Below are 24,038 nucleotides of genomic sequence, written 5' to 3' on the forward strand. Positions count from 1 at the left end.
AGGAAAAGAAAAAACAAATAGGCATATTGTAGTAAAAGACATTTAATTTTCATGTGAAAGTTTCGTACAAATGACAAAATTGTGACAATTTAACAAAGTATATTTTCCGCTCTACAACTACAAACAAATTAAATGATAAGAAAATTTCATGATGACCGGTTTTGTTGACTGCAAATTGAGATGAAACCGGAACTGGGCCGTTGACAATGCAATAATTTCTTACACAAACAGCTAGCCATCCGCCATGTTTGTTTTCAAGTCTATGCAAGTTGCGCTGGTGATTTGTGAGGTGGGGGAGAGGGAGGGGGGAGGAGCAAACAAGATAAAATCGACAAATTCCTGATACGTTTTTTGTAGCTATGATAATTATGCTTTCTGTATTGCATATGGAAGCCCCGGGGGGGAACTCCCATACAAAAACGACAGGGGTACTCGTCGGAAATCCTTAAGAGGTAAGCGTCGTGGGCGTGGCTTGAATTTTTTTTTTCGCTCATAAAAGGTAGCAATTCTAAAACAACACATTATCTCCCAACAGGTACGACGAGGACCTCTGTCCTTCTTATATGGAAGTCCCCCCCCCCCGGGAAGGAAGCATGCTTTTTAGGCCATTTTGGTGGTTTTATAAAAGACACAAGACTGGTGGTCAAGATGTCGGGTATCTATATATTCCAAACCAACGATCACTCCGTAGTTGACACAAAGGGAGTTTTCCATTCAATCAAAAATTCCGAAACTTTCCAAAACGAGGACAACTGGTGCTGAGAAAAGATGTTGCATTTTTTTCGAAATCTGAACCATTCGACCGAAAATTCTGGAAATTGGAGGAAAATTACATGGAACGGAAATTCCCGGGAAGAAATTTTCGAAAATTTACATGGTTATTGTTCGTGCTGTCTTCCTTTTTCCTAACCCCAATACACAGGTTAACCGCAAGCTTCCACAGCTAGCTTAGGCTAATCGTTGTGCTATTTAAGGCTACCCAGAGAGCTTTTAGGCTTACCGAAATGCCAGCTAGGCTAACCGAACCTTTCATCACATGCTTATCGCTACAACTAAACTACGTGGTATAATTTATCATCAGGTGTCCATCTTACGTAGGTCGATCCTAATTTTACTTTACCTATTCATAACGTGTTTCTCAAATACTGGGGCGGATCTGAGGGGTTGGTTAGGGGGGTTCTGTTGAAACCCCTAAATTAAAAGAAATGGGATATTATAACACGCTTACGTGACCTCAGAATGCCGGACTTCCCATTTCCAAGGACCTCAATTTTAAAAATTTTCCGGGGGAGAATGCCACCGGAACCCCTTCTCTGAATTCCTGTATCCGCCCCAGAAATATGATTCTGGCAGAGATGCTTGACTATTGGGACGAGCTGATTTTCCAAAAACGGTCTTCTTTCCAGAGTTTCACTTTGCCCCCTCCCTTCCCCCTTCCGCTGACCTTATGGCTAAATAGCATTATAACTCGAAAACCATCATGGCCACCATATTCACCTAAGTCGAATCTAGCAATACCAACGTCAGCTGCTTAAGGCAATCGTCGGCCGAATCTGATTAATAGCATGGCGCGGAACCTTGTCGAAAAAAATTAGGCCCGAGGCCTTCTCGATCGTTTCCACCGGGACTTGAAACATATGTAGCGGTGTCTTCTCGTTGATTGGTTGGTTAGGCAGTATGTAGGACTGGAACGAAAAGACATGTAAACACGTGATCAGTGTGTGCTTGACATATGATCAACATGTGCATTACCACAAGTGGCATAAGTCCAAGAAACGATAAATTTACCGGCTGGGATGTTATGTTACACAGGGGGCTGGTAAAAAGTCATCCTCGGCGACCCAGGGGCAGCTAGTCGGGACGACATTTTCGGGCGGATGTTTAGATCAGCGGGAATTCAAACGCTTCTGTAACTGGTTCGGTAAGAAAAAGTGCTCAGGAGCTCTCCCGCTCTTGTTACAAACTTTCGCCCGAAAATATCGCGTCGTCCCGACTAGCTTTCCTTGGTCTCCGAGTTTGATGAAACGTCCAGTGCTCATAAAGTTTAATGTGAAGTAGGACTTGAAAGTGATGTACACGTTACTGCTATGTAAATTTACTACGTAAATATCCGCATAGACGTCAGATCTGGGGAAAAGAGTCTACGTGTCTTGCAAACCTGGTGGGTACTCTCCAAGATTTCAGACCAAAATATGATTGTCGATACTCCATTTCAGACTTTACGCAAAATCGATACCCTATTGCAGATCACTAGAATTGCTGCATTTCCCTGATACGTGATCTCAGCTAATCACGAATTTGCATACAGATTTGAGAAGAGCTTCAAATTCCGCGATGTTTACGGCACAAAAATAAGTTTCATCTACACTTCAATCCCAATTCCATGGTTGAGTGAAAACCACGATCCACTGCAGACTAAAATGGTCAAAATACTACGCGTACGGTGGAAAGGTGTGGGAAGGTGTCGTGAAATACCGTCGAGTAAATAACGGCTTTTCCGCATTCTGATTGGATGTCTTTTCTATGGCATGCATGATATAAAGGGAAACACCTCCCCCGGGGGCTTCAGACAAGATCATCCCAGTGCATAAGCCTTAACAAAGACCTACTTTATTGTTACTTATTTCCCGAGACTTACGACCCGTCTAAAAAAGGTTTTCGCCAAAATTAACTACGCGAAATTTAATATTCTGCTATATAATTCTTTGATCAGCGCGCTACATTGCCAAGAGGGGAGAAAGCAGGAGTTGCTGGGGTAATAAAGGCCGGATGAGTCAGCTCTTTCCCCCTCCCCCACCACTCCCCAGCTGTAAGCGCAAATAGTTGGTATCATGTACTCTGTATAACTATATATAGCTATATGGTTTTGTTCAGTGTTATTTGAAACTATTGCTTTGGAAGATAAAAATCAGTTCTGACAATTCTGAGACTAACTGTTTGATACTAGTAATGAAGATCGGTGTTTTGACAATTTTCACGAAATTTAGTTCCTGTTAACGTATTTTTTTTTCGGCAATTTACGAGATTTAAGTCCCGCGAAATATGCCTCTTTCATTTTCACGAAATTAAGTTCCCGCGAAAATAAATAACAGTGAGGTACTGTGTAACGCCACAATAGCACAGAGCGTTAATTCTCGATGGCATTATGAACTCGGGAATTTTCACCGACTTGTCACAGAAGAGAGACCAACCTGCAGTTCTAACTGGTCATTCCTTGTCTCGCCCAGGATCACTTTGAAGTAATGTGTGGGAACAGCTATGCGATTCTGCCCAATCAACTAAGATGTAACAATGCAAACAAAGAAAATGGAGCATTAGTAATTACAATATAGATAGGACCCTGCACGCGCTCTGATTGGTCAAAAACCCATGTTTCATCAGAGTATACGAAAACATAGAAAAAGCGTGTTTTATTGTTTTTCGCCCCATTACCTCTAGTCAACATCTTTGTTAGAGACGGCGAAAAACATTTCTTTTCGAAGAAATTTGTGGTGGAGTTCTCTGCGAAGCAGCAGAAAGTTTTGAAGACGAGGCACGTAGCACTTAACTGGTGTTAAATTCCGTCAGTTTGTCCATCTTTGTACCACTCGCGGCGTGTAAAATCTATATCATAAAGGAGCTAAAGCCGTGAAATGTAGAAAAGAGAAATGTAGAAATGTTCTTGAGAAATGTAGAAAACACGAGCCGCACATTTCCCTTGTGTTCTCAAATGCGTCGTGTTTTATCACAGTGTAATACACGGCTTAGACTTCTTTATTTGTTAAATAAATGCACACATACACAAGCGACTAGAAAACTGTTATCAGTAGAGTTAGAGAGTGAAGTTAGGAGAGTTCAATGTAATCATCTTCACATTGAAACGCATCGAAGCAAGTAGTTCCTTAAGGTTATTTCGGAATTTGGATTTAATTAGTAATTTCACAATGTAGGATGGAATTCCAGACTGAGACGCCAATTCTTGTAAAGGATTTTCTCATCTTCTCCGTTCTTGAAAATTTCACAAAGAAGCCGACGTATTCTGGTATATAGTTAGGTGCTGTACACAAAAACAAGTAAAAGTAGGGGGGACAGGGTCAGTTTCCTTTTTTCTCCTCACAAAATAGCTCAAAAAGCAGAGTGGATTGTTCAGCCATTACCGATCACAAGTTGAGCATATTCGGCTGTGTTTCAAACGATTCACTTTTTCCTTTCTACTCGCGTAAAAAACAAAACGCTACAATAGCCGATAGTAATTTTTATTAAGACTAACCTTATATTTCACATAAAGTTGATTGTCAGCTTCCAGTCTGTGGAGAAACAGCATAAGTTAACAAAAATTGACCATGATAGTGGTGCCTTCCGAACAGGCATAATGCAGTCGAACCTCTCCACAATGGTCACCTTGGGGACAGAGAAAAGTGGCTGTTATAGAGAGCTGGCTGTTATGTGGGGAGGTGGGGAGGTAAGGGTGTAAATGTGACAACTGTTTTTTCAGGGCGTGCAACATTTTTATTTTAAAAAAATGCTTGTTGTAGAATAAAAATAAGTAACACGATCCAATTAAATATATCAACAAAACAGAAACCAAACAGCAACAGAGACCAACGACGTGCTAATCTAGAGGACGAGCAAAAATCGCAGAAGGACAAAAAGCCGGGAGGGCAAGCAAAAAAAAAAAAAAAACCGAGAGAAGTCTCCTCCCCACCAAACACCAACAAAAAGATAAACTAGAGTAAAGTAGTCAAAGTGTATCACCTGTTCGAGCGACTACAATGTCAGTCGACTCGTAAGTTCGTTAGCTTGTCTGTTTGCAAACTTCGATGTCAACATGTTGTCGGTGACGTGATACGATATGTGTTCCGTTGTTAACGTTATTAGATCATTGGAAATTTGTTGGCGAGGGGACTTCGCTTGCTGGCTAGTTCGTTGGTGGCGAGACTTCCTGGTGCAAGGTGACCAGCCCCAATATGGAAGGAAATGCGGAAGAGGACTTAGTGTTTTTTTTTTTTCTGTTTTTCTTTTTTCGACTTACTTTGGTAAGAAGAGAGGACCAGTGATAACATAAACATTCTTGTATAACTTCGTCAGATGGCGTGAATACTTTTCAAGGTGTTCCCAAGCATCACGGTTAAATCCTGAACCTGCCTTAAGAAAAGAAATTTGTGTCAAAAATTAAACACCTTTTAAAAAGACTAAATGATATGAGGTACATTAATTGATGATTTATCAGGTGTATTCCTTGAGATAAATAGTTTTTAGGACTCAGATTACTGTCAATAATAATGAAATGGCACACGCAGAGATAAAATCTGAAAATACATGTGCAGCCAAGATGGTGCAGTGATGAGAGCCCTTGCCTTCCGCCAATGTGGCCCAGGTTTGAATCCAGGAGTGCCCCATGTGGGTTGAGTTTGTTGTTGGTTCTTGCCTTGCTCCAAGTTCTTTTCTCTGGGAAAACCATGGTAACTTAATGGAACTGGAAACTATGTTGCATATAGCTATGCATTACTCTGTCATGGTATACAACGTAACATCTCACAAGTCACTTGTATTTTGCCAGTATACACAGGAACTTTTAGGTGAGTTTGTTTATACCAAGAAAATACAAGTGACAAGTGGGATATTTCATGGTATACCATGAGAGAGAGTTGTATAACTGTTTTATACCACGCCATAGAAAAATACAGTGATGAACACACAATCAATGCGCCATAAGCACGGCGCATGATGGGAAGGTTGTATGTAATACCGTCAAATATACAACGGCTTTCCTGTATTCTGATTGGCTGTGTTTCCTATGGCATGGTATAAAATGTATATCGCAAAGCTGAACCAACATCACAGTTTTGATTTCCTTAGTTTTAACTTGATGAATTTGTAGATGTTGGGTTCAACAGGCATCTCATTGCTGACACAACATTGCTGATGATTTATCTTTGCTCACCAACTTGTGGACTCATGTTACTCAGGAAGAACGTGGCACACATCGAGTTCTGGGAAGACCTGTGATTGGCTGCTGCAGCAAGATGTCCCCTATCATATCCACTCTTCCTGAAAACACCCACAACCAAATTTAGCACAATTAATGTTCACTCTAAAAATACAACAGTACTATTTACCTAATTACCACAAACCTGTAGTCGTCATTTGTTGTCGCAAACAAGGGATGAACTGACGGATCACCCACAAACTCACAACGCCCTCTGTCAAGATCTCTGTTGTACACATTTACAGCTGTCAAGTGCTGAAAAAAAGGTGTATGAAAACAACATTGCTTAGAGGTGTAACTTGGGTTTGCCCAGCAACACAACTCAAAATATTAACCATGTTTTCAGGGATTTCATTTCATTTTCAGCGGGAGGGCAACTGGTTTTCACAGGCAGGCAAACCTTTTTGAACTGAGATGGTCAAAACCAGGGGGGCAAAATTGTCCACAGAGCTGGTCAATTTGCCCAAATACGTGACCCTTATGAAACCCCCGTGTTTTAATTCACACCCTTAATTTTAATTACTGCTACTGCCAGGTTAACCAGGTTAACCTGGTTAAGATAACCAGGTTAAACTAATTATACTGTTCTGTAAAGGGGCACATAAAAGATTATTAAGAAAAGTCAATAATCCTAAGGTGTATGTGATTTCTGTTATTTGTTATGGTATATTACATCACTCAGTAAAAGTATATTTTGGTCTGTCATACCGGCTTTCTGCTTTCTTACCAAATAAAACTTACAGCTTACGTCATCAGCTGTTGGTTAGAAGGTTTGGGTTCAAATGGAATTTTAAAACCAGTTTGATTTGTGTGTGTGTTTCTTTGCCCAATATTGTTAGCAGAATGAAAAAAAAGTGGATAATACCATGTTATCTTCTTGATTAATCAAATGCCCCCAACAATAATTTCAAACTTGGTCTTGTGAACCCAGCATTTATTTGACAGCAACAGTTTATTTAAGCCTTGTGTTCATTACACAAAGAAAATTATTCATTAGCCATACCTATAATCGGTGACAAAAGTGTTGAGACATTTCACTTCTTCAGAGTACTTTTCCATTGCTTTGATTGTAATTCTGCCCAGTTTGCCCCCCTCACCACCCCCAATCAATGTTGTTATGCAGAACTCAGATCCTGTTGATAACTTAAAACCACATTGAAAGGGGGAGTGGGGGAGGAATTGAGTACCCCATAATATTGATAATAATCATGAATTTCAAATTTATCTGACAATGCAATATGTTGGAACCGTCTTAACTGCTTTTGTCGCAATTGTAGCTCTATCTCATTATACCATGAATAAAGTAATGCTTTACGGGGGTATTTACAACTCTGCCTTGGAGATCAATCAAATGTGACATTTATTTGGGGACTAGCAGTGTTGAATCAGAAAAAATATAGTAAAAAACTGATATCAGAAAAATCAAACCAAAAATAACTAATTATTTACTCACGTACTTGTAAATCAAAATCTGTTAATAGAAAAACAATTTTTTATAAGACCACCAGAAGTACCCTGAACAATGACTACCATAGAAAGAAATTTCATTAGCCAAAACATTACCTCCGCTACCCAGTTTGCGAGTCTTAGACGGCGGTTGTATGAAAGAACATAATCATCCTTGGCCTTGACATTATCAAAACCTATGGAAGATTAACATTTTATAGAAAACTTAATCTATAAACTGGAGACAGACAACTGGTACTAGGTTTGGAGTTTTTCCTACAACTGTGGCAACAGTAATCAGTCATCAAGTAATAATATATGTTAAACAATAAAATCTTTATTTAGCCACAGGGTTCATTTTACAGAGCCACGAAAATTAACAAAGAAAATTATGATAAAAAACTTTTTAGAGCAAAAACCAAAGCAATCACTTTAGCCAATCACAAGGGACACATGCACAGATAGTACAAAACTCGAATTAAATGCATGTAGCTGATGTGAAGCATGGGAAAGTGTGTGTGAGTGAGTGTCAGCAAGTCATGATTGGCTTTGGTTTTACTCTTGATTGGAAGAAAAAGTGGTGTAGGGTTTTTTCTTTTTTTTTTGGAGCCAAACATGTAGCATAGTTAGGCAAAACTATTGATTATTGTTCAACACTCAGGGGAAAACCGCTCTAACATGACTACCTATAGGAGTAAATGATTGCACTATAATTACCATTGCAGATGGTCTTTTGAACACAATAATCAGCGGCGGATCTAGGGGAGGGGCCTGGGGGACCCCCCCCCCCCAAAAAGAAGAAATCACAGAAGGAAGAAAACCCAGCAAGGCAAGCAAAACAACCCCCCACCCCCCTTAGCTCAAGGTCTGGATCCACTACTGATAATCCATTGCAAAGATAATGGAAATCTCAAGATCCTGGAAAAGGGTGTCAAAAGCCAACATTTCTAAAACAAAATATGACGCTGAACTGTTGGAAGTTTCCATAGGAGAGGGGTAGTTCAAACCAACAACCTTCCACACAAGAGGTATGGACATTTTCTACAACAACAAAGTCACAATAAAAGATTTCAATTGAGTGCCCAAAGTATTTGCATGTGCTTTGGTCTTGCATTACGACTCATTGGTAGAGGAATCTTGCGCCACTTACTCATCCCAAAAGCAATATTATTGTGATGTGATGGCATACATTTCCCGATACTTCACACTGGCCCCATGTATTCACTTTGAGGGTTTTTTCACTGTTTTGTCCTTATAGTCACTGTGATTATCTGGAGTGATCACTTTGACTTGATTTTGGTTTTACAACACTCAGTCGAAAACCTCCCTATCTCACCAACAATTTAATTGACACTCTTTGGTGATCAATGAATAAACATTTCTCATATAAATATTATTATATTTCAACTACCAGGAAATCCAAATCTCATTATTTCTGACAATCTGGATCCTGGACCATCAACAACATCTTGTTTTGGTTTTGCATGTACCGCAGAAAGTACACCATGTTGAAGCCTCTTTCTGTGAAACAAAATAAAGTAATATTTATAGCTGGGTAATAAATAAGTATTTTAAACTCAACTATAGTTCACTGACACCTTACACAAAATGGTGGTCCTTAGAACACAACTGAAACCTGCCATACAAAGACTTCCTTACCATAGGAACCAGAAAAAAGTATCTGCTTATTAGAAGAAGTGTTCACTTAGTGGAGGTTTAAGCACTGCTAGTGGGTGTTTGTATGTAGCTGAGTCCATGACAAAGCATTTCCATTGGGAAGTGAAGTCAACTACATATTTAAAATATGGATACTGCTTAGACAAACGGAACTTGATGCTGTAAGGGGGAAGCTACAGTTGTCATGGTAACCAATGCTCAGTGAGGCTTTCACCAATGTTGCTAGGCAACAGCATTTTGTACCTGCTCTGCAGTTTCACATTTGCAGACAGGGTACCAAATGCAGATGGTAGACTAGGTACAAGATGCAGACCAAGATTAAACCCAGGGAATAAAGTGTTGTTTTCATACAATACAGAAATGTTTGACACATTTTGTTAAAAAAAAAAAAACAACATTAAAAATGTTACCGAGCAGGGGTGGGGTAATGGGCAGGTGGTATGTATGGAGTTGGTGGGATGGGCACTCAGGAGGGGGATTTCCTTATAAAAAGGAGAGGGGTGCTCATCCAGATCCTGTTCTGTGGGTGTGGCTTGAAATTTTTTACCACTTCTAAAACAACACATTGGGTGCCATCCATTCAACCAAAATTTCCAGGCCGAGGTTTGAAAATTTCTTGGTGTCAAATGGATCATGACGGGTCCGGAATTCCACTCACAAAACAAGTGTCACACTCACTTAAAATGGAGGCTCACGGCTGGTCCTATAAGAGCTAGATGACGATTTCGATGGGGATATCAATCATATTGTGTGAGCTGTTTCATCCTTAGTAATTTAACCAGTATAATGGGTTATTTTGAGCAGACCGTTTCCAGATATTTGCCGTATGAGTTCAAACACCACTTTCGAATAACAAAAGGAAGATTCCAAACTCTCTCAGGAAATAAATCGTTTTAAAGAACTGTTAACAGCCAAAACTTAAACTTGGCTTGCGAAGCAGTGACAGACCTGTTGTAACTGCACATGGATGTACAAGTAACACTGATAAATCTGCTGTTGACAATCCGTAAAAGCTGCAATGATAAGTGTTTTCCTCCATGTTGTAGTGTACAAGGAAAATACCAAACAGGGAGGTGGTCCACCTCAAAAGGTGGACCAATTTTTAGAACTTTTCCACTTGGACCGAGCCAATCCATTTACTTTTAAACTGAAATTTCCAGAAATTTTGTTTGAATGATTCATGCCCATTATATATCAAGGCATAATATTTTTGGTTCAATACCCTAAAAGGTACCGCAAAAGCTCACGCTGTGGACCTTTCGAGGCTGAACACCCAAAGAGGTACCAAAACTGCTGTTTTAACCCCCTAAAGGTACGACAAGCACCCCCGTTCTTTTTACATGAGAGCCCCCTCCCCCCCGCGCGCCCCATCCCGGGGGATGGCAAAATTATAGTGAAAACTGTTTCTGAAAAAACATATCATTTTAAAGAAACACAAGGGTTGCATTTCGATTGATAACAGTGTGCAAAAATAACTGAAGTTGAAATTTTGACCAGTAACAAAACAATTTTCATGTGTGGTAAAAATTAATTTGCACCACACATGAAATTTCATGATATTTCATTTGAAATATCGATCACTTATAAAGTGATCGATATTTCCACAAATTATAAAAAAGCGCACGGCGAAGCTTTTTACCTTTCAAAGAGAACTCCAAGGCTTCCTCCAACCCCAACAGCTACCACTGAAACCACAGGCACGGCTAGACGATGCATCGACGTTCTCAAAAATTCAACAAAATGCTTTGCTCTCATCTTCGCCTGTTCCGTCCATTCCGTCAAGACCTATGAATCCGCAGTCAGTCAACGATAGCATAGCGGTATAATTTGAGGAGTGTGCGCAGATTGAGATAAATTTCAAGATGGCGGACGGAAACGACGAAGGCATGCTAAAGTTTACGTTGGTTCATGGTAAGAAAAACTTATTAATCATCGGCTGATTTCTCCATCAAGTAATACCTGATCAAAATTGGATCATTCGTCGGTCGTTTCGCGTTGCTTTTAGGTGCAAAGAAGTACCCGGTTGAGCTGCCGATGGAAGGCAGTGATGGTGAGGGACCCACTGTGGAAGATTTGGCAAATCTTGCAGCTCAGCTGACTGACGTTCCACGAGGATCACAGAGACTAATTTTCAAAGGTACTGTTCATATACTATGTAATATTTCTGTCTCATTGTACAAAATCCTTAAATAATTCACTCGTAGTAAGCTTGCATGTAAGTGGCGAGGCAGCCTAATTCAGCTTTCAACCTTATTTCTTCCAGCTCGAAATACACTATTGAATTATTTCTATTGTTTGAAATTTAAACTGATTTTCTCAATATAAACGATGAGGGGGTCTATAGAAAAGCAAAACACCTTGAGTTTCTGTATCTCCTTTAAGAAATGTGGTCAACTGTAGTGTTATATCAGTGAAAAACATTTTGGATAATTATTAGCTCAAAAAGACCTCATAAATGACTATGGTTGAAATGATGTAATTTCTATCATGATAAATGCCTGGAGATGAGAACTAATATAAAGAGTTTAATTTTATGCAGGTCAAATAGTTACCTCAGATAAGTTTATATTACAAAAGCGCTGCTTTAAAAGGCAAGACAGACTGAGTTCAATAGCATTAAATCCAAAAACCTCTGCTAGTCTCTTTGACTCAACTTGAATAATTTTAAACTGGATGGAGAAAAAATCCCCCCTTCTCAATGATAGAGTATGTAAGTATTGTTTAGTACAAATATTAAGGTAAGTTTTCCTTGTTTTAGGGCAGTCTTTAACAGAATTTCCACAGCCATTAAAATTGCTTGGAGTGAAGAAGGGAAGTAGGATAATGTTAATTGGCAAAAAGGTCAGACTGCCACACATTTAACCTTCATTTGAGAATCTTAAGATTCTACATTTTATTCATTATATTTACGTGTAGTTCCCTGGTTCTGATTTAATTTTGGAAGGTACGGTACACTACGGTGTACAGTGCTCAATTAACCACTCCCCAATTAACTACTCCCTACAAAAGCAGAAGGTACCATGGCCTAATGGGTAAGATACTCTGGGTCATGCAGTCCAGGTTCCAGCCCTGGCCGGGGACATTGTGATGTGTTCTTGGGCAAAACACTTTGCTCTAACAGTGTCTCAGTCTCCACTCCACTCTCCCTCCAATGGGTGCCAGTGAATTAGTGCTGGGGGTAGTCCTTTGATAGACTAGCATCCCTCCAGGGAGGAGTAGAAACAGTCACTTTGTACTACAGAAACCTGGATATTAAGCTCTATGGGTTTATACCACTTGGTCTGCTGCAGACTTTACCATTACAAAAGCTTTGCAGTGATAAGTTGCATTTACAAGACAAAAATATCAATCAAACTGATCTAATAGATGGAGGGTTGTAAAGGTAAATGTAAAGGTAAACTTTATTTAGCCAGGGTGGCCCATTCAGCAATGAGGCTGATATCCAGAAGGGCCCTGGACTAAAAATGTAATACCGGTAATTAAAATTACAAGACATCATGATAATTTAAAAATAGAAGATAAAATTTAAAAAGTACTAGATACAAGATAAGAAAATAGTCTTCTGGCTCAGATTTTCATTGAGCTGGTCACCTGGAACAAAATTTTTGTCCCCAATCTTTTGCAACACCTTGAATGCAGGGCTACCAAGCTTCATGTTTACAAGATGGTAGATGCAGTACACAGAAAGACAACACACTAAACAAGTGCTCAAAATAAGATTTTCCCTCAATTACTTTACTTGTTATAGTGGCACGGATACTCAAGGTAGTCAGGAATTGATTCCAAACTTTTCCTTTAGATGGTTCAATGTGGTTCAGATATTGAATCATTGTACATGCGTAACCTAAAAACCGTTCGTTGTCCTTTACTGAGTGATTGCCCGTCAAAATCCTGCCAGTGATCACCTCTTTCTCAGCCGGCGAATTTCACCGGCAGCCTGCACTTAGTGACAACCCTGTAGTTCAGCAACATGATAGATCAATTGTCATTCTTCCAGTTTTAGAACCTATGCAGGATTCATGGTTAAGTTAATAATAAGTGGCATACCCTGTCATTTTTAAGAAACACTGTTTCCAAGTATTTTGAAGTTGCCAAGTGAATTTATTTTGTTCCTGTCATTTTGATGTTATTTCTGGTTCATCTTGGCACAGTTTGATCCTTTAGCTGAAGAAAACATGAAAGCAATTCTGGCAGCTGAAAAGAAGGTGGATGATATTGAGAAAAGACTCAACGAAAATCTAGAAGAACTCCAAGGAATAGAAAAGGTCAAAATACTGAACATACTTGTGATAATTAAATGAAATAGATAACTATTATTTCTTTATTAATATTTAATTACTCATTTCTTTAATAGTTAAATTAATGCTGTCCCTAAAATGATGACAAGTTGTGAAACCCCTGTACCTGGTTGTTATGATCTTCCCATGTCCTTCAAATTACAACATTTGGCAGTTTCTGATTAACAACCATACTGACTGCATCAATCTGTATTGAAGATGGTAACCTGGGATGTCTGGGGGCCCATTGAGACCAGCCCATCCCCAGACAGGAAACCACTTGAACCACAGCTGGCAAACCCAGCAACCGAACCCTCCACATGGGTAAAGGGCAGGGACTGGGGGCTGAAAACATAGACCAAATAAGCAGAAGCTCCTCAGAAATCTGTTACACTACACAGCTAACACTGGGAACATCATTTAAAAGAGATGAATGTTATTTATATTTGGCATGAGTCTCCATTCCAAGCTAGTTCTAGTCCGATACCAAGCGTACAAATATGGCCTATTCTCTCAGTTTCTGTATTTAGAATTATTCAGTTTTAATTGCCTTGTTCTGTTACAAATTGATATGTTCAACAGGGATTTCTTCAACCAGAGCTGGTCACCCAGGCACTGGATAAGCTATCAAGAAAAATACAAGCAGTTAGTGAGGACTTTATGAAAACTCTTGAGGGCCTGGATGCCTTGGTTAGTGGAATCTTAGTTGAGGAATCGTCAATAATGTTGCAAACATTTAACAGTCACTTAATTCACCTTCGCACCTTTCCCTATCAAGCCAAGTGATACATAAGACCTCAAGGTTTCCATATTTAATTGCTGTTTTAAAGGAATGGGTGATTAGCTCATACCTCAATCCCCAACTTGGTGGATCAAGGGCTAATCTTTGTCAGGTCTCAACCCCTTGACTACAGACTGTAATCTAGCAAGGTTAGACCTGCCAGGGACGGAAGACCCAGCCAGCATAGCTCTCAGGGGTTTCATTAACATTTTCAGCTGGTTTTCACAGGTGGCCAAAACGTTTTGAGGTGAACTTCGTTATAAGAAAAACTTACCTCTTGATGGTCAAAGCAAGTGGGCAAAAACATCCTCACAGTTGGTCAATTTGAACGGTTCCCAGCCCCTAATGAAAGCCCCGAGCTCTTAAGATCGGCACACATGAGGGGACAAGTCCCTGCAACTGGTCCCTGCAACAAGTCGCAGGGGACAAGTCCCATCGTGTGAACTGGACATTTTTACCACAAAATCTAATTGCAGGGACTAAAATTTGGTCCCTGCGACTAGTCCCACAAATTCAAACCAGTTTGAATTTTTGGGACAAGTTCCTGCGACTTGTTCCTCAAAACGCTTCATGTGAACTGTTCTTGGGACAAGTCCCTGCGACCAGACCCTTCATGTAAACTCTTCAGGGGACTAGTTGCACACAAGCTGTACCACCACAACGAGGTGCACACCAAGGTGAACAATCACTCAATTTACTACGTAATTATCATGCGAGGGGGTATTGGTGATCTACTTCAATTTATGTTGTGACTGGTCACTAGCTGCAAAGTGTCCTGAGTTGCTTGTTGGAGGTTCTACCAGATACCTGACACAGAACTGAATGCTATGTTAAACATAACTAAGAAAAATGGACCAGAAAAGACACACAGGGTACAACTCTAAACACCAAAAAGTTAACAGATACAATTCGTCTGTGTGCGTGTCTGTCTTTCTGTTTGTCTGTCTGTCTGGAGTCAATAAAAAGTACCAGAAATAGCTTTTGATTTAATGCTCAACAATTTCAGCTCATAGATCCCAGTCTACAGCAAGCAAGAGGAAAAAAGAAATCATTGGTTCAGCGGATTCAGGTCAGTATCATTTCAATGATAAGTGGTAGTTTTGTTATAAATAGCAGATCTATGTGTATTTTAACCTGCTAATTCTGTCTGATGATGGGTGATAACATTATTACAGAGTCAACGTTTTTTGTTTTATTTGGTTCATCTCTTTATCGCATCAGCTCAATCTGGTATCTCTATAGTCTGCGTCCAGCCAAAGAATTTCATATCGCCAGATGTAATACCAGTTTTCAATACGGTACAATCTTTCTACTCCGATCTCGATGGAATGCTAGTCCACTGCAGGATCAAACCCTCCCTCCCCCCAGCTTTAAATCGCTCTAACCTATTTATTCATAAGGGTGGAGAGATGCACTGTGAGAGCAAGTGTCTTGCCCACAAACTCTGGTGTTTTAATGGGACACACGGTCAGAAGCAGACTTCTCCTTTACCCTTGACAATTAAGTGATAGAGAGTGCCCTATAGTTGACAACGTTTACTGTTCTTGTCACAAACTGTGCGTATGTACATGTATTACTGTTATGACTAATCCACAGTTACATTTCCTGTTAATTCCAAAGCAGTCTAAATGTAAAGACGTCATGTGGTTTTCTCACGTTTAGTTTATTTTTTTTCAGCTTTTACTGGACAAGACTGATAGAACATCAACTAGAATCGAATCCCTCAAAGAGAATTCTTAGCCAATGCTGGAAAACTCAGTTTATTTTGAAAAGATTTAAAAAGAACAACTTTCACTTTCCTTAGGCAGTTATGTCACTGTTACATTAGTTTCTCTTTTGCTACGCGAAAAATTACCCACATTTTGAAAGGAAAGCCAAAACATCATTTACCAAGGTTGGAGAACACCTTGGAAGTTATAACAGGAGAATGGTCGGAAGAAACTTGTATTTTAAGAGAAATTATTTATTGCCCGGAATGCCGAATTGTTTCCTTTTGCAGTACTGTTTGCAGGATGAATTTGGAACGTTTAATATAATGGTTTTTCCACTACGTACTTATTTAGTAAAGCCTAATTTGAAAGTACATATTTTTAAAATACAGATAAAGAATAATACCAAACTATTGTTTTTGTGAAGTGATCTCTGAAAGATCGGATTATTGAAAAAATAAAATATAGCACCTTCCAATGTACAATCTCATTGACCAGCTTATGATATCTTCTTTTTACACTATTTACTATGTTGAGTAATTACACTCTTGTCTCAGGAAACTTTCCCCAACAGAAGCGAAAAAGTCATCATTTCGAGGTAACTTGCACAAATTACCTCTGCCCGTCCCATATTCTGTGCAACCCCCCCCCCCCTTTCATAACAACCACTAACGCCAAACTCTTGTACTCAGGGAGCACATCGACAAGTCAAGTTCCCGGGGTATGCCCGGGGGGGGGATGTTAATGATGCTTATTATTTTGACCGGTACTTTAGCCTGGAGAATGTGAACCACGGCGGCGAATATCTTTACAACCGAATTTTGTAACTCAAATGCGACACTGAGGTTGTCTTCTTGGGGGAGGGCAGGGCGTTATTACCGGAAGGATATTAGTGGGGCGTCCGGGGTTGACCTTGTTTTTGCAACGGCTTACATTTGGAATTTTGCGGTATATGAGGTCGGGCGTCTTTGAGTTTGTGGTAGCATGGTTTGTTGGCACCAGTGTAAGCTCATGTGGAGCACGTACGCAACAACGTAATGAACGAATTACGACTGAAAAATCGAAGATAGAGGTCTTTTTGGATCCTAAGTAGTGCTAACGCAGGAGTTCTTTTAGGAAACATTGATTTTAGTTCTAATAGCTATTGTCCCGTTCATGCAATGCAATGCATTGTCGTATTTCTCTTCAAAGAACTTCTTCTTTCTCTCCGGCACTTTCTCAAACATCGTCGAGGGCCCGAACAAATTAACAAAAACAAAAACACAAACTAAAACGCAAACGTCCGAACCACCAAAGAATCCGAAGGGAGGAAAAAACCTAGCTTGATCTTTTTCCCCCTGAAACTACACTACGAACTAAACATGCCAAAGACCTGCAAATTTGGGCCTTGCAAACGACTTTACAGGGGTTGAAAATAATACTGACTTAGTTCTGGAGGCATTTCTTTTTCAGTTATAACTTCAGACATGTTTTTGTTTTCGTTCGACCTCTTACTGTTGGTAAAAAGTGGAAACTCAATCTTTTAGAGAGAAGGTCAAAGTAAAACATCTCTTTAGTTATTGATCGGCATGCATTCTTTTCAATGTTAGAGCTTAGAATTTGGTTCACCGTCTTGATGCGGAAGATATATAGACAATGTAATCTTGTAAATTTCGAAGAACAAAAAACAGCTGCAAGAATAACTGAAATGGAATTCAGAAATACCATAACAGAAAGTCAGGTATAGCCGTATAGTCGGGCTCTTGAGTGCTTTTGCCACTTAAAAATATTACAGTTTTGAAAGTCAATGTCCCTTTCAATGTTGAAACAAAAGAGGTAAAACCATCATTTACTAAGTTTCAACCTTTCATGACATTGAATTTCTGAATTTCTTGTTTGACCAAACGTCTTTGTAACAGAAGGGGGAAAAGTGAAGCTATCATTCGATTTTTCATTACTGAAGCATATCCACTTAATTAACACAGGCGGGAGGGCAGGAAATCAGAGGAGTCCTTTTTCCTTCCTATAAACTAGCACTCATGTCAGCTACTCAAGCGGGTTTTCCTGCATTCTGCCACCAAGTGCTAAAATTTGATAAGTTTCTGTCCTCAAACACGGAACATGCCTAGAACACCAAGAGGAAGGTATTTGAAATAGAGCTTTAATTATTTTGAATTTGTAGCGGTTTTTCCACAACAACGGCTGAGCTGAACTTGGAAATCAAAACCTCGTGCATGCCTGTAACTGTCCCACAACGCCACGCTATCGGGGTCCCTCTCTCCCATAAGCAAGCCAGGGGGGACTCCCACATAAAAAGCACGGGAGTGCTCGTGGTACCTTTTAGGAGTTAATTAAGTGGTTTTGGTACCTCTTAGCGGTGTTCAGCCTTAAAAGGTCCACAGCGGGAGCTTTCGCGGTAAATTTTACGGTATTGAGCCCGAAAAGAAAGAATTGACAGAAGATAATGTAATGTGTCGTTTTAGAATTGGTACTTCCTAGGGTTCAGGACACGCCCACAAAACAGAATCTTAGTACCTCTTACGGGGTTTTTACAAAATTTTCGCCGATCTCACCCCCGTCCTTTTTTATACATGGGAGTTCCCCGGGAAAGCATAGCGTTCAGCATGAAGAAGAAAGGTACCGTGTGACATGAAATTTCGTGGAATCTAATTTTCGCGATTTCATCGATCAGCAGCAAAAATTAAATCCCTTGAAAACAAAATTCCGCCAAAAAAAAATTCAGTGAAAATTTTCTCCTGTTATTTATATTACTGAATTTTAATGACGTTGGTTGCAAACAGTGTAACGAAAACGACCTACCGTATTTTCTTTACAATAATTACGGTAGTGCAATTGAGAGTCTGCTGTTTGCCTTTTAAATCAACTATGTGAAGACAAGGGAACTGCGGTATCTCCTGCCTAAAAACACAACAAATAACAGTAGATGCGCGTATATGGCTTCCGTATTTGTTAATATCAAGTACCGTACATGAAATCCGCGAAAAATTATTTCCAGGAGTAAAGTCTGAAGTCCAAATTCGCGAAAATTTGTTTCCGCGAACTCGAAAAATCCCAACCCTAGACCATTAATTACGTGTCGTTTTTCAATGCTATAGATATATCTTGGACTTTTGCCTTTCGACGTGTTGATTCAAGAAGGCTTATTCGATATCCATAAGTGAGTATGAGGGTGGTTCGGGAAGTTAAAGTAAACCCTACTTACAATGTTTCCGCTACAGCCATTGCAAATTGATTAAGTAGTTATTTTTAACGCGATTATATTATGATAAACAAGAGGATCGTCACTCGGAAATACGCAAAACGAGATGCCGTAAGACGTCAGTGTCAGTAATTTTACCTCCTGGGTAACTTTTTTTGCTTTATAAGAGAGTGTCCTTCCCAATAAGATTCGTTGCTTCAGTTTGGACCACAGCTACTGTGTGGCAACCATTTTAGAGCAATTTGTGCTGCATCAATTTGCGATACGTGTTTAACAAACAATGTAAGTAGCAGTTATTTTGTTCACTGTATCATTGTAACTTCACTTTTCAGAAATTGCAGTGGATTGCATGTGGAAAAAATCATCAAAAAATTCCATGCAACCATTTTCTATGCAAACTTTAGTCCAACTTATTATGGGACATAAAGAGAGGCACGAAACATTCTAATTAGTAGCAAAATGGCATTTTGGACGACTTCCAACCATCGTGCCCTCTTTGCTTTTCTGATTGGATCTATACTTCATAATATTACAGCAACTTTTGGAAGCAATACCTTCCTTCCCTCCCTTGAATGTAGCGACTTCTCAAAGAGGCGTTAATTTCATGGATGTTAGCACTTCCGATAATAGCGACACTCCTAAAGCAGATACAATAGGCTGTAGCGTGTTGCTCTGATATGACATACTAAAAATTATTTTTAAAAACTTCCGCCCTTTTTATATCTATATGTGAAACAAAGAGTGATTCCTTCCGCGAAGTCCTATATATTCAAAACCTTTTTTTTAAGATGGACCGTCCCAATGTACGTTTCTCTACAATGGGAAAGATCTTTTGACGGGGTATTTAAATTGTACATGCTGTTAATTAGTTACATATTTGTACTTATAGTGCAATAAAATAAAAGTGTACTAGCAAAGTTAGAATTACTTTTTTTACATTCAACCTAGTGACAATCTCGAAAGCCCCGTGCTCGATTGGTCAACTGTTCAAGACAAGACGACAATTTTTCACACCTGCACAGTTTCTACACTGAACACCCAAACGGTAAGCTTTCTGCCGCTGAATTTTGTAGTTTCACCTCTTCACGAAGTATTAGGTAAAATTTTAGACATTCAGTTACTAGTTCGACGAAGGAGGGACAGAAAAGCCCGGGGGGGAGTCTCCCATATAAAAAGGAAGGGGGTGCTCTTCGTACCTTTCAGTGGTTAAAAAAGCAGTTTTGGTAACTCTTAAGGTGTTAAAACGCAAAACGTCCACAGCAGGAGCTTTTGCTATACCTTTTAGCGTACTGAGCTGAAGAAAAATATGACAGGAGATAGTGCGTTGTTTTAGAATTGGTACATCTTAGGGTAAAAAATTTCAAGCCAATCCCACAAAAGAGGAGTTTGGTACCTTTCAAGGGCTCTTCTCAACTTTTCGACGAGCATCCCCGTCCGTCCTTTTTTATATGGGGAAAAAAAAAACCCCCGGAAAAACAGCCGTTGGCATATTTGAGGTTTATTCTGTAAGAACTGCATTGAAAACTGAAATGCTGACACCAGAAAAAAAAAACTGTATTCAGTAGCGAAGGGGTGGACCCCTATTACATTTGTTGATCGGGGAGTAGAAGGTTAGACAAATCCCTCAAAAATATTGAGCAGGCTGCGCTAAAAAGAAATTTACTGGAAAGATGAAAAAGTGCTAAGCCACTGATTAAAATTCTTGGACTTCGTCCTCAAATATTCTATAGCTGGATGCTAACTAGATCAGTGAAGGATTTAGTCGTAAGGCTTCACTGCATTCTTTTATAGGTGACTCTGAATTTTATGCAACTCACGTTTGAACTATATTGAATCTGTAAGCTCCATAGAGTCTTTTTGAAAACATTTTTTTCAGTTTTGGGGGAGCAAGGATGGTGCAGTTTTGAGGGCTCGATTCTGGGCAGGAGCCATATGTAGGTTGAGTTTGTTGTTGGTGGTTCTCGCCTTTTTCGGAGGATTTTTGTCCAGGTGTTCGGTTTCCACCCTCCACGAACAACCAACATCTCCAAATTCCAATTCGACCAGGATAGATGACCCGCATGAAAACCAGCTAAGGCTGATGGGGCTTCCTCTCTAAATATTGTAATTTTTGATAAATAATGTTACGAGAATTGATTGTTAAGTATCTTTAACTAGTCTTAGTCTTAATTGTATGTGGAGTGAAACCGAGAAAACCGTTAAACCGAGCCTAAAAGGTAAAATGAGAAGGGATTGATTGAGGTACCAATGGCGGATGACACTCCCTGCTAATGTAGACTGTATGTATGGATTTCATTTCAGATGAAGACCAGCTACATTCTAGTGGTGATGGTACTGTTTTTAGTACCAGTAACAACTGCTTTCTTTTCCTTAAGTGACTGCGAGAGCCTTTGTCACTATGAAGTCAAGCATTGCTCACAAAATTGCTTTTTACGACGTTGTTTCAAGTACTGTGATGACACGTTCAATGAATGCAAAGAGACCTGTGTAAAACGGAGCAAGGAGGACCCAGATTCCAACCGTAAAGTGGCCAAATGAAATAAACAATAGCTGAAGGCTTCTTGCAGAAGAATCCACTAAATGATTTATGTTCGTTGTATTTGAACTTCCTGTGTACGAAGTTGAAATAAACGCCACGTTTTTCTCACTAACTGTCTCTGATTCATAACTGAATCATCCAAAGTTCCTCTTCAAACATGTAAAACGCGCCCGTTTAATACAGAATTCATCTGAAAAAAATGGTTTCACTTTACTTTTTTAAACACCCTTACCTCTCCAGGGGGCTACTCTCGAAAGTTTTATACAGGGAAGCTCCGGCCCGAGATTCAACCCCTTACCCTCTTGTATTCCACTTTGACAGAAAAGTAACCCTTTTCGTATACCATTTATTGAAAAAGGTACCTCTTTCACATACCTACTTTAGAACACTGCATCCCTTTTCTAAACCCGTGGAATGAAGTTAGGAATAATACTATAGGAGAACACCAAGCAATATCTGAAGAGATGTTAACCAAAACAAGTATCACTAGTTCAGTTCATGTTGTGGCGGGAGTCAAGATACTCCACCAGTTCCCTACCCTTTCATATAACTCGACTTGTGAAATCTGAACCCTTTCAGGAGGAGCTTCCCCGACCATATAGGCCAGAGAGTAGCCCCTTCCCCTCCCCAGGGGCCTTACTCAACGTGACTTTCCTAATACAAACAACTCGGCATATTACTAGAAGAAAACAACACAAACAAACAAGGTAAAAATTGGACCAGATTGAAGCCACGTTTCGTTACAACCACTGGATCAGAGAGAAATTTGTAGTCCTTTAATAATGATCTTCACGGTAGTTTTAGAGGAGAAAACAACAAGTTATTGCCAGTCCGGAAATCATAATATAGATTTTTCATCTATTCACTTGCATAATGGGTGTTTAAAACTAAATAAAACGCCAACAGCCTGCGAGCATGCGCTGTGCCGGCTAACATAGACGTCACAGATTTCACTTTCCAACATTCCCAGACGTTTCCCTGATAAACATCAAATTTCCGTGATAAAATAATTACGAAATTCGAGATAAAGTAGCAGCTAGTAGCAGCTTCAAGTCTTCCCTCGCAGCTGTGCATTCCAACTTTGAAATTAAGATTATAAGTTTTCACCAAATTTAAGGATTTAAAAATGAGCACTTTTTGATGGCAGCACTCTGACTTCAAAATGAGCTTTTCCAGGTCGCATGCCACAATAGTTTATGAACAACTAGTTCCTAAGTGTTAAAAAGTGATGTTCATTGTACTAATGAATGGTTCAAGAAGCATGGAATTACATGTAAGTTCATCCTGTCCATAAGGAAGTTGTCCAGGGAACAAACCTCAGAAAACAGTGTTTTGAGGGGGGTTTTCTCGTGAAATTTTGAAAAAGTTTACCAATATTAACTAATGTTAGCTATATTAACTGAATAAAAGGGGAAAAAATTCATAAATTGCAAAGTTAGAGGTTTCCGACCTAGATAATTGTGTCCTTTACCAATGTTGAAATTTTGACAACATTCGGTTGAAACCCAATGGAGATATTGGTGATCCGTCTATTTACTCATTTTAAGAAATAAGCCATTAATTAAAGTTTTACTTCGGTCTCTGAGAGCCCAAAGAAGCCTTGTGAACGGGGGTAGGGTGGAGGCAGGGGGAAGGGGGTAATATCGAAAGGTTTTACATAATGTTCCATTGAATACCCGAATGCACACCAGTCATAGGAATGTTAACCAAGTATAAGGAGCGTATAAAATGGTAAAGGAACTGAATGTTCAGGACCATGATACAAAATTCTGATAAGTACACATCTCTAAAGCTTTCCTGTAAAGTATCATTAAAATTTACTGAATTGAATCTATTTTGTGAGTACCTTTGGACTGTAAACAACCGTTGCTACTGGTGTTGTTATGTTGAAATATAGCTACCAGTGTGCATATTTCCTAATTTAAACGTAAATCAAGGCGTAATTAGGACAAAATCGTTTCAAAATATGATTTGTAAATGGTCAGGGATGTTGAATCTTCATGTTTCGAAAACATGTATTTTTTTGGAGAAAAATTTATAACTGAGGGTACAAAGACATCGCGGAGATCACAGTAACGTGAGGCCGGGTATAGGCCCTTTGCAGCTGTGGTCACGTGACCAAATTTTTCCGAGAAAATTTTCATATTATATGTTATAACTTAAAGAATGCCAGAAATGGAAAGAGCGCATCTAAAATGCCAAAATGGCCAAGTTTGAGGCCCCTGGCATTAAAGAGTAAGTTTACACGACAGCTTGAATTGCTGGTTTTCAGTGTCACGCAATTCAAAATAGATCAAAATAAATATCAAAACCGGTCAATGGATAAAGTCCAGAATCTGGGAAATGAAAGAAGGTAAATATGCAAAGACTCTCGCCAAAATTCTGGTCACAGCAATTTTTCTTATGCGAGATATGCGGAGAAATTTTTTATCCAAATTTTTA

The 24,038-nt window shown here is 39.4% G+C and overlaps 2 protein-coding genes and 1 long non-coding RNA gene across 3 annotated transcripts; 2 read left to right on the forward strand and 1 right to left on the reverse strand.

Moving 5' to 3' along the window:
• Positions 1–26: 26 nt before the first annotated feature.
• On the reverse strand, positions 27–10,919 carry LOC145491643 (endonuclease G, mitochondrial-like). Its single transcript, XM_081470854.1, has 9 exons — positions 10,731–10,919; positions 8,826–8,935; positions 7,532–7,611; positions 6,114–6,223; positions 5,924–6,030; positions 5,012–5,120; positions 4,250–4,286; positions 3,192–3,278; positions 27–1,685 (listed from the first exon to the last, which is right to left on the reverse strand). The coding sequence occupies exons 1-9, from the start codon at positions 10,844–10,846 to the stop codon at positions 1,524–1,526; spliced, it is 918 nt and encodes a 305-aa protein (XP_081326980.1). The 5' UTR covers positions 10,847–10,919; the 3' UTR covers positions 27–1,523.
• On the forward strand, positions 10,884–16,332 carry LOC145491646 (BAG family molecular chaperone regulator 1-like). The gene is made up of 7 exons (XM_081470857.1): positions 10,884–11,002; positions 11,097–11,228; positions 11,850–11,932; positions 13,243–13,356; positions 13,951–14,058; positions 15,156–15,218; positions 15,827–16,332. Exons 1-7 carry the CDS (start codon positions 10,954–10,956, stop codon positions 15,887–15,889), a joined length of 612 nt encoding a protein of 203 aa, XP_081326983.1. The 5' UTR covers positions 10,884–10,953; the 3' UTR covers positions 15,890–16,332.
• Positions 16,333–18,747: 2,415 nt separating this feature from the next.
• LOC145493390 (uncharacterized) lies at positions 18,748–21,895 on the forward strand. Its single transcript, XR_014050126.1, has 3 exons — positions 18,748–19,339; positions 20,006–20,102; positions 21,359–21,895. It is a non-coding gene; the product is annotated as an uncharacterized LOC145493390 (long non-coding RNA).
• The last annotated feature ends 2,143 nt before the right edge of the window (positions 21,896–24,038 follow it).

The sequence above is a fragment of the Orbicella franksi genome, chromosome 7 (assembly GCF_964199315.1).
Source record: "Orbicella franksi chromosome 7, jaOrbFran1.1, whole genome shotgun sequence".
In the NCBI taxonomy this organism is placed as follows: Eukaryota; Metazoa; Cnidaria; class Anthozoa; order Scleractinia; family Merulinidae; genus Orbicella; species Orbicella franksi.